At 48.5% G+C, this 10,394-nt stretch overlaps 1 protein-coding gene across 1 annotated transcript; it reads right to left on the reverse strand.

Moving 5' to 3' along the window:
* Positions 1-5,937: 5,937 nt before the first annotated feature.
* Positions 5,938-10,337, reverse strand: MRPL37 (mitochondrial ribosomal protein L37). The gene is made up of 7 exons (XM_082053075.1): positions 9,915-10,337; positions 9,269-9,452; positions 8,615-8,730; positions 7,910-8,095; positions 7,454-7,611; positions 6,736-6,939; positions 5,938-6,164 (listed from the first exon to the last, which is right to left on the reverse strand). The coding sequence occupies exons 1-7, from the start codon at positions 10,303-10,305 to the stop codon at positions 6,087-6,089; spliced, it is 1,317 nt and encodes a 438-aa protein (XP_081909201.1). The 5' UTR covers positions 10,306-10,337; the 3' UTR covers positions 5,938-6,086.
* Positions 10,338-10,394: the final 57 nt, after the last annotated feature.

Consider the following 10,394-nt stretch of genomic DNA (forward strand, 5'->3'; position numbering starts at 1 on the left):
GTTTTCGTTCAGAAGGCCTGTTTGCTTTTTTTTGTTTGTTTGGGAGTTTTTTTCCTTCTATTTTTGTTTGGGTTTTTTTTCCTCCTTTGGTTCATTTGCAGCACAACGCTTCCTCCTCCAGTTAACAAGATCTGCTTTGGGGAAGAGACTCCACCACCTCGTTATAAACTTGTTAATGCAGGTGACCCCTTCTAGGATCACATCCTTGAATGAACCGTGATCTTGCTCTCTGTGACTGTGGCATGCACTGTGTTAGTCTTTCTCCCCTCTCTGAGTACAAGAAGAAATCTCTGTCCCTCCCTTCCCCAGAGTCCTTCAGCTGGTTCACTGCAAAAATTGATTTTTTAGAATATTTTTTCTTTTTAAATCCACTGAACGAAAGGGTTAATCTGGCCTAGGACTTTGAAACTGTGATCTCCAGCTAACTTTGGGAGTTTTGGGGGGGGGGGGGATTTGTTTTGGGGGAACTTTGGGGGGGTTTCTTTTCTTTAGAGATGTGCTCTTGTCAGGGTTTCACTTATCTATGATTTGGAACTGGATGGAGATATTTTTTAAGGAATTCTTGTTGTTTAAAATGTAACCTTGCTATTCTGTAGGCTCGCTCTGTAATGAGAAAATAAAAATTAATGGCAAGCATTGGAGGCCCTTCCTTCTGGTGGGAGAGGAAGGGACGAGCCGAGGCGGCAGGTTGGGATCTCTGTACATGGCACTACCCTGTGGTTTGGTCTTTGTTTTTCTCCAGCTTCCATTTCTGCTCCATGTATATCATATTCTGTAAAATATTCTCTCCCTTGGATTTGACCTTTGTGCGGATTATTGAAAGCATTGTATCTTGTTTCAGTGTTTTTTCTTACCTTGTAGTCTGGTTCGAAAATTACCGAGAGGGGAAAAAAAAAAAAGTAATTATTATACATTGTAGTTTGTGTACGATATTTGTTGATAATGTTTTATTAAAGGGATGTCTTTTTTCCGCACCCCTTCATTGAAATGTTTTTGAGGAATATTTGGCTTGTTTTTATTATTCTAACTGCAAGACATGAGATGACAAAACGTTTTTTTAGTGTGTAATACGGAGTTGTTTTTTTTTTAATGTTTGCCTTCTTTTTCCCAGGCATTTTAATTGTGCTTTACCTGTAGAAGGTCTCTGGGGGGGAAGGGTGGGGGGAATGGGGGAGGTCCAGGGGTGTCAGTCTCATAGTTACAGTCAGGTTAATATTTTCCAAGTAATGCTGAGAAATAACTGCAGATTTGTTGCATTGCGAATATACCTGGGGGCTCCCCAAGGGGGCAAGTTTTTTTCTTTTTCTGCCTTACATCTTGTTCAGGTTTGGGATATTTTTCTTCTCCTTTTTTTTTCTTTTGTTTTGTTCTGACGTGAGGAAATGAAAGGACCGGTTTTAATGTATTTTAAAATGAATAGCTAAATTATTGTCTTAATTGGTATGGGATGGTTTTTGGAATGAAGCGGTTCTCCCCCTTCCCCCCCCCCCCCCCAATACTGTAATAAATATCAACATAAACATTTGATTTCAGTGCGCTGCAGTTTGTTCCTGGTGTTTGTTGCCAGACCCAGGCCGGGGGAGGGTGTGGTGTGTTTGGGTTTTTTTTTTTACCCTTATTTCTGGGACCAAACTCCGGCTTTGGACACAAAACGGGGGATGCAGAGCTGAGAGGCGGCTGGTGCTGTGTGTTCTGGCTGAGCCTGGGAAGGTGGACAGGGATTCGGCTGCGATGCAGGACCCAGGAGGCTGTGAGAGGTTTGGTTTAACAATGCTCACTTATTTTTTGAGGTTTTTTAAAGATTTTGAAATTTCGGCTTTTAGCTTAGGAAAAAGGTCATTTTTGCCTGCGCCACAATGAGGATGTGCTCGCTGGACACTTGCCCTCCTGCCTGGCTGTGGGCGGAGGGGGGCTTTTTAGGGTTAAGGGGAAATTTTTGCACCTTGTTCCCCAGGATTTCCCAGTTAGAAGCCAGAGGAGTCCAGACACCAGCATGGTGATGGAGGATGGCATCCCAGGCACCTGGCTGAAGATGGGGGATGTCCTGGGAGAGTAGCTGCATCTTGCTACGTCCTGCTGCTGGAGTCCTGCACCGCTGGGAGGTAAGTGAGGGAGGGGATGCGTCACCTTAAAACCAAACCAAAACATATATATACACACACACACACACACATATATATAGGCTTGAAATGGGGTCTGCTGACCCCCTCATCAAGCAAGGGCCAGCTGCGGTGCAGGGTAGGGATGCAGAAACCCTGGGGAGACTGACCTGTCGCCCCATGGGCAGCGCAAGAGGCTGCTGCAGCACTGGGGTAGAGACTGAGGTTTTTTAGGTCTGCAGATGAGTCGTGAGCACTGCGTGCCTGAAATGCTCCTGGGAACTGCTGTTCGAGGCTTGTTCTCTGACTAGTTCGGGCAGGATGGGGCTGGCTGCCCTTGTGCAGTGTCTCTCCCTCCTGTGGGAAGGTTCAAGTGGGGGCTGTGGGTTTGGGGGCCCTGTGGGCTCAGGGGGCTACGAGCCCTCCTGAAGTTCTGCTTGTCCTTTGGGACGCCCCTGCAGCCTTGTCACTGCTCAATTCCAGGAGCCCTGCAGTGGTGGGTGCTCGTGGGCACAGGGGTGAGGCGTTGGGTGTCTGCTGGGTTTGGGAACCACCCTGAAAAATCATCCTTTTACAGAGCCTATTAGCATGTAATTAATGGTGAGTCCGAGGAGTGGTGTGTGTTCACACCCTTTGCTACCTGTGCAGGTTTGCCTCTGGGTTAACTCCACAGATGCCCTTGTGTGGGGTTCACAGCTATCCCCCCAGGCAGTTTTTGGTCCAGGCAACCACATCCCTCTGCACTTTGCAGAAAGTAGCATGTGGGCATTGTCCATCATTTGGAAATGTGACCCTCAAGGGTAATCAGTTGGCCCTGATGAGGACCTCTTGCCCAGCCAGGCACTGCTCGGCTGTCCAGAGCGATGGGCAGCATCACTGCCTGTTGTGCTCTCATTGCGGGGCATAAAGAAACCCTTCCCATGGGTTCTTACTGGGTTACAGGCTCGTTTTATTAAACACCGCCATGAGAAACTGCCAAGTTCCCTCCCCTGAATGTCTCCTCAGCCCAGCCTTAGGGATAATTGTCTCCCACATTAGTTTTCATCAAATTAAATGTGGGAGGAGGATTTGAACAAGCAGGGGCTCCAGCCTGAGCACGGTGTGTACTTGCTGGCACGAGTGCAGCCCGTGGAGTTGGATTTTGCACTAGGAGTGTTTCAGGGGGGTAGTGTGGAATGTTGGAGCTGGGACAGCACCGTGTATCATCCCCAGGGCAGGCTGAGGGCCAAATTCTGTGCCTCCAGGCAGCCAGGCACTACCAGGCCTTCTTCTCAGAGTCCAGCTGCCCTGTTCTCGCATGTTCTGCTTCCCCCAGCTGCCGTTCATTAAAAGTTAATGCCTGGTTCTCAGTTGGTGCTGAGGTAATGCCATTCATCTGCTGACAAGCCTTTATAATTTATTGATGCCAACCCAGATGTGCCTCTGTGACCCATTGTCCTGCTCGCAGTCCCACCGCCCTCAGCTGGGCTAATTCCAGCAGGTCACACTGGAGGAACGAGTGGGTGAACCATGTGTACCGAGCTTGGAAAGAGCAGTAGGACACCACGCACGTGTGTACGTCTGTCTGTGGCAGGAGGGCTGTTCTGCAGGGGCTGCCTGCTTCACTGACCACGATGGACCAACCCGAGCATCCATCCCAAGCTGGGAGCGCTCCTCTGCCTCCCCTTGAGTTCCCCTGGACCTCAGAGGAGCTCACCCAGCACAAGGATCAGCTGCTCCTTCCAGCAACACTTGAGTCCTGCTGCCCCCTCACTGCAGGCACAATCAGCCTGAGCAAACCAGGGATGTGGTATTGCATGCTTGTGCATGGTCCCCTCATCTCAAGTGGCTTCCTGATGCCTTTTGTAACCTGCTGAGGCCTCATTCCCCTGGTGACTGTCCTTTATTTATTGCTTCTGTCATGCTTAAAAATATCTCAAGGGTGGGTGTCAAGAGGATGGGACCAGACACTGTTCAGTGGTGCCCAACGACAGGATGAGGGGCAATGGGCACAGACTGAGACACAGGAGGTTCCATCTGAATATGAGGAGAAACTTCTTCACAGTGAGGGTGACAGAGCACTGGAACAGGCTGCCCAGAGAGGTTGTGGAGTCTCCTTCTCTGGAGACATTCAAACCCACCTGGATGCAATCCTGTGTGATCTGCTCTGGTGAACCTGCTTTAGCGGGTGGGTTGGACTAGATGATCTCCAGAGGTCTCTTCCAACCCCAACCGTTCTGTAATTCTGTGATTTTTTCAAAATTGCCTTTGACCTGCCTTAACTCATCCCTCCCTGTGCTTGTGCTTTGTCTCTGCTCAGGCTTGGAAGACAGCAGGACTCCAGCTTTGCTTAACTTCTCCGCCTCTACTGCCTGTCCTAACAGAGATATCTTTGTTGAGAGGTAAAAGCATCTAAAGGGACTTTGGCTCTTTCCCATGTAGAGCATCTTCACAGATTCCCACATCTGCTAGGAGCACATGAGGTATTTCACTTCTCCTCACCCCCTCTCCACCACAGCCACTCTTCTACCAGCTTCCTTAGTGAAACCTCTGCTCAGAAATGTTAACGTGGCGGTTGCCTGCCCTACAGGGCTCCCTCCTGAACACGAGCAACCACCTAATGCTGGGAGGGTGAGGGGATGTCAACCGTCTGAGGGCTGTTGCCTCAAGCTGTTCAGCAGGGTCCGTGTGACACAGCGGAGAGCCAACAGCCTGAGAAAGAAACAACTCCTGAAACAGTCACCACGGAGCAGGAGTGTATTCAAATGTATTCCTAAATAACTGGGTGCAAATTACAGATCTGAGCAGATTTAAATTGATGAGCTGAATTAGGCATCCCTGGAGCAGGCAGAATTAACATGATTTAGATGAATGCAACACTTTACTAGATTGTTTATTTTTCAAGCATTTTCTCCTAACTATTGAGGGATTTGTTAATTTAACAGCTAATGCTTCCCAGTTTACTGGGTGCAACTGTTGATCTCAAATTTGACTAGTGAAAAATCTGTTTTCTGAAACCTGCAGAGTAGGGCTGGCTGATGGATCAAGACTGGAACATGCAACTGGGGGTGTTCATCCAGATGGCCAGAGATCACAAAGCGCAGACCAGTCTCTGACACAAGGCACTGACGTGAGATGGATTTCTTGGAAATATGCTCTTCCACACCTTAAAATAGCACAGGCTCCTCTGTTCCTTCCCCTCTGCTGCAGGGTGTCAGTGCAGAACTGCAAAACATTCTACATTTGGCTGGAGCTAATTTAGCCTTCATTTTACAAAAACCACGCTAATCCTTCCATGTTATAAAGAATACGCTGCCTGCTCAGTTAACTCTGCAGCAGAAGAAATTCTTCCTTTGTATTTTTAGCAGCAAATAGCAGCTACCAGGCACCAAAGTTTCGCGCCACATTCTACACCGTTTTCCCAAAATGGGTAAGTCTCTTCATCCAGGATTGGGGGATAAAAGAACTGCAGCTCTATAGATCCAAACAAAGCCATCTCACCGATTAAGTGCTTTGGAAACTAAGTGCAGGGCAGCACGATACATCCCGAAGCGGCCAGGAGTAAAACAAAGTAAAAACCAGGCAGAATGAAAAAGGCTCATGTCTCAGGCTTCCCCCTTGAAGCTTTGTATGGCTCTTCCCCATACACAGCCTTCAGAGGTGCTCAAAGCCACCTCGGAAAATAGGTTTGAGTCGAGCTCTGTGCAAAAGCCCACTGGGAGCGGAACCTGCGCAGAGGAATAATGACTGGTTTATGTTCTTTCTAGGCAACAGTGGAGGAGTGCAGGACGATGTATTTGATGACTCTCTCTAAACAGAACCCAGAAGTAAGCCCCAAAAACGAAAGAGGTTCTTCATGCACAATTTAGTTTGAATTTTTTTTACTCTCAGTAACAATATAATTTATTTTTTAAAGTAAATGAATCCACCCTTCTTTAATTATGTAATGGTTCTAGCAAAGAAAAGCAGCAGGTACAGTTGGTGAAGTATTTTCATTTGAGCTGAATTTCACACAGTTCCATGCAGATACAGTGCCAGAAACTTCTTGAATGTGTCTGGCTGAAAGCCATATATTCCAGTGGGCTTCTGCAGAGAAAAAAAAAGACACGGATGCTCAGTTTGCAGTGAAGTGATTAATGTAGACAAACAACAGCTTTAAATACGCTTGAATAAGACTCCAGACATGGCAGCTTCCAAATCATGCTCTCCCTCCCCAGACAGGATTGTGCGTGGGTACTTCCACTGGTGTAAATCTCAGATGGCAAAAAACCCCTTTGCCCATCAGACACCCTCCCAGCATAACCATGGCTGACAGCGCTGTGCTCCTTATTTACTGACAGCTGCATGTAAGCGCTGCCTTCATCGGAGCATCAGTTGATTTTAAACAAGCGTATGATGAGCTGGTAGATTACAGACAGGGATATCTTTACATTGAAGCTCGTGTTAGGCTCGGCATGTGGTGTGCACACTACATCAGCGCTACAAATGCTCCCCGTCAGTAACACCTGAAGTAAGAACAAGGCTGGTGCCTGTGTCAGGTTCCTTCAGCTGTTTTAAAACCCACGCTGCAGCTCTATGCCAGCTCCCAAACCTCCAGCAGAGGTGCAAGGGTTGGATTTCCAGGACCGTTTCCCAAGTTTCACTCTGGCTTGCTTACCGTAACGACTCTCTTCTTGACTTCTGGAACACACTGGGCTTTTTCATACAGGTTCTGATCAGAGTCAACCCAGACTAGATTTTTTATGCCATCATTAGAGACAAGGTCTGTTGTATTTAACTGGAACACCATGAACTGGAAGAGCTGACCATCTGTGCCAACGCTTTGCACCACTATTGGCTGCTCCAAAACCTTGGGATCATTCTAGGAAAGAAGCAGGGGGGAGGAGAACGTTTAAAAAGGCAGTTACTACATAAATGGTACGAGTACTTGCTGATTCTGCATCTTCTCCTTGGTTTAAAGCCAGGATTTTAATAAATGTATTGTTACCTTGCCCAGAAAATTACTCTAGTCAAACAAGTTCTGAATGTAGATTTTGTATTTTAATTAAAATTCCTCCTTCAGCCAGCAATGAAATATCAATTTACATACTGAGCTGTGGGGTGCGTTAGACTTTTACAGTTGAACCTGCTCCCTGGTTCCTACCCATTACCACTCCAATGCGTGTTACACCATGAACTCACTCACTACTGAGAGATCTTTTTCTGGATTAGCAGAACCATACCTGAAGGTCAGTTAGACCTCTGGAATGGGAAACTCAGGGTTGAAAACTACTGTAATATGCCACGTCAAGGGAATTTCAGGACTCTTTCCACTAGCTGCAGCTTTAAAGAGAGAACAAAGGCCCAGCAAGTCAGCAGCAGCCTCCCATACATACCCCGTACAGCAACTTGGCCTTTGCCAGCGCGTTGCCGAAGGCAAACATCAGCATTTTAGCACGAAGTTGTTCTGGTCTGAACCTGTCGGTACGAACGTTGGCCGATTCCAGGAAGAACAGAGTGTGAGGATGAGAGTACGGATAACCATCTCGAAAACCTAAATGGCAGATCATCATGCCAGGAATTGCTTGGTGAGAGACTACACAGCCAATGTTTTCTCCCATATTTTCAGATCTGTTAATCTGCCAGGATTTCAGTTCTTCTCCACAGCCCTGCTTAGACCACAGTGTACTCACCACAGGTCTGGAGCGCTTGCACTGCCCACTGTGCCCAGCTCCCTTGCCCCCTCACTCCCATCCACCCCCTCCCCACAGCTGTCTCGCAGAAGCGCAAGAACATCAGCTTAACCCAAACACTTTGTCTGACAGAAAATTATTATCAACAGCTAGATGTACCTGTATTGTTGAGCTCTTTGTACACATTCACTTCCTGAAGATCAATTGTAGGAGAAATGGGATAGAAGTTCTCCAGAACATGTGCTTCAGTGGCCAGTATCTCCTCCTTGGAGGCTACTGGTGGTATTGGGGCCATAGAATTCATGAGTATTCCGTTCAGGCCTCGGACCTGAAGGAGGATGGATTCTGGGGAGAGAAATCAGGCTGCATTCAAACATCGCTGAAGTAAGACCATGGAGAGACCTATGTTTCCTTTTGGGAAGCAGCATTCTAGCGAATCGTTGTTCTGCAAGGTTCACTCTCTACCCCTCACCTCCAAACTCATCTTAAATAGTGGCTCAACTGAAGGTTGTTCTTTTAAAATAACAGTGTTAATTGCTGGTTTTAGTTTCTTAACTAAATGTACTTAGAAAAACAAGAGTAGAGATTTGGGACGCAAAAAAAACCCCGATCAGTTCTAAGACACTCTTACACACTCTTGTCATCTTGTTTATATTGTCTAATACCCAATAATCTTTTCAGGGCAAGTACCCTGCCATCATGTAAGGCTGCCCATGCTTACAGCGCTATTTAAAACTGAAAGAATTACTTGGTTCCAGAAACTGTTTCATTTTTTCCAGGTCTTCAGCCTTAAAGCCAGCGGCTTTGTTACCCCTCTTATGTTAATGAAAAGAGCTAAATGCTTCCACCACAGCAGCAACTAACCTCTTTCCCACGTAGCTGCTATCTTGTAGTTTCTAGACAACATTCTTTTCGTCAGAGAAGGATACTTCATGGACATTAACCGACATATATGTATCAAGTCTTCAAATAGTACTGGGCTTTAGAAGGAGGAAAAGAAAAAGTTACATAAAAAATGTTATCATAATGGGATGCAGATGGTTCTGGGTCATGAATACTGTTACGTTACTACACATAAAACATATAATAGCACAACATTTCCAAACAGTTAACACAGATGTTGGATTAATATCCCACACGCCAGTAGTGTTACAAGTTGGCAGAGGTAATGCTTACCATTAGCTGCTTAAAAACTGACATTCTGCATCAGCTAGATCTCAGGTTGAAACACAAACCCGGGCCAGAAGAAGCTTTAATGTAGATGATGTGTTTACATTGGTGCTACTGTCAATATTTAGAATTGTGCTTTGTTTTGGTTGCTGTTGTTTGTTTTATATTACAAGTTGACAACCTGATACAAAGGGTCTAACTGTTTTGCACAGCAAGTGAATCTCTCAACAATAGACCTATGTATGTATTTTCTTTGCCCAACTCTGGATCTTAAGTTACCTCCTTGATGACCAGGTTATGCAGAAGCTGTAACAACGCAGGCGATCTTCCCTATGACCTAAGACTCACCAATAATGTTCTCTCCTGGGAGCAGGTTCTCTTGTGTCCCAGAGCCGTGCATGTGAGATCGCCTGCTTCACCCTCTCCTCGTGCTCCTCCAGCCGGTGAGCCGGGTTATCAATGATGCTGAGCACCGATGGGGGTAAACCTTCCACCAGCTTGGTCTTGGTGAGCCACTGCGCTTGCCGAACTCCTTGAAACAGGAAACAAGAACATGTATTTTTGAGGTTGTTGGTCGGGCTGCCAGCACAATAAGTTGGTTCATGAGGCGGGTGGGCTCCATGTTTTTATACACTATGTGAGAAGCCTTGGCTGGCGGTGAAGGGCAAGTGCTTGAAGATGCTGCGCAGTGCGGGGCAGCACTGGAGGCACCGCGGGGTGGCCGAGGAGGGGCAGGGGCTGCACACCGGTACCTCCACAGAATCACAGACTGCCTGGTGTTGGAAGGGACCTCTGGAGATCATCTAGTCCAACCCACCTGCGAAAGCAGGTTCACCAGAGCAGATTGCATGGGATCACGTCCAGGGGGGTTCCGAATGTCTCCAGAGAAGGAGACTCCACAACCTCTCTGGGCAGCCTGTCCCAGGGCTCTGTCACCCCCACAGTACAGAGGTTTCTCCTCAGACCGAGGCGGAACCCCCGTGTTCGGCGGTACCTTCCAGCATGCGGACGCGCTGGTGGCAGATGAAGCAGCCGCGCTCCTTGTGCAGCGGCATCTCCTCGTACCGCGGGCCCGGCGAGTGCCACGGGTCCCGCCAGCCGCGCTCCCAGGGCGGGAAGCGCGGGTGGGCCAAGCCGGGCAGGAAGTGCTGCCGCCCGGCGTAGGTGATGGTGTCCAGCTCCACCTGCTCCCGCACCGGCCGCCGCTCCACCGCCCGGGCCAGCACCTCCGGCGGCGGCCCGCGGGTGGTCCATGGCGTGCGCGGCAGCGGCCCGCGGGGACGAGGCGGCCCCGGGCGGGTGAGGATGCCGCGGGTGAGGGTGAGGCCGCAGCCCCGCGCTGCTGTCCCCGCCCGCCCCAGCGCCATCGGCCCCGCCGCCGCCATCTTGGCGCGCGCGACCCGGCGGGAGCGCGGCGGGCGGGCTCACGCCCCCCCATTGCCCCCTGCGCTGACTGACGGCGGTGGCAGCCAAT

The sequence above is a fragment of the Streptopelia decaocto genome (assembly GCF_964273445.1).
Source record: "Streptopelia decaocto genome assembly, chromosome: 5".
NCBI lineage: Eukaryota > Metazoa > Chordata > Aves > Columbiformes > Columbidae > Streptopelia > Streptopelia decaocto.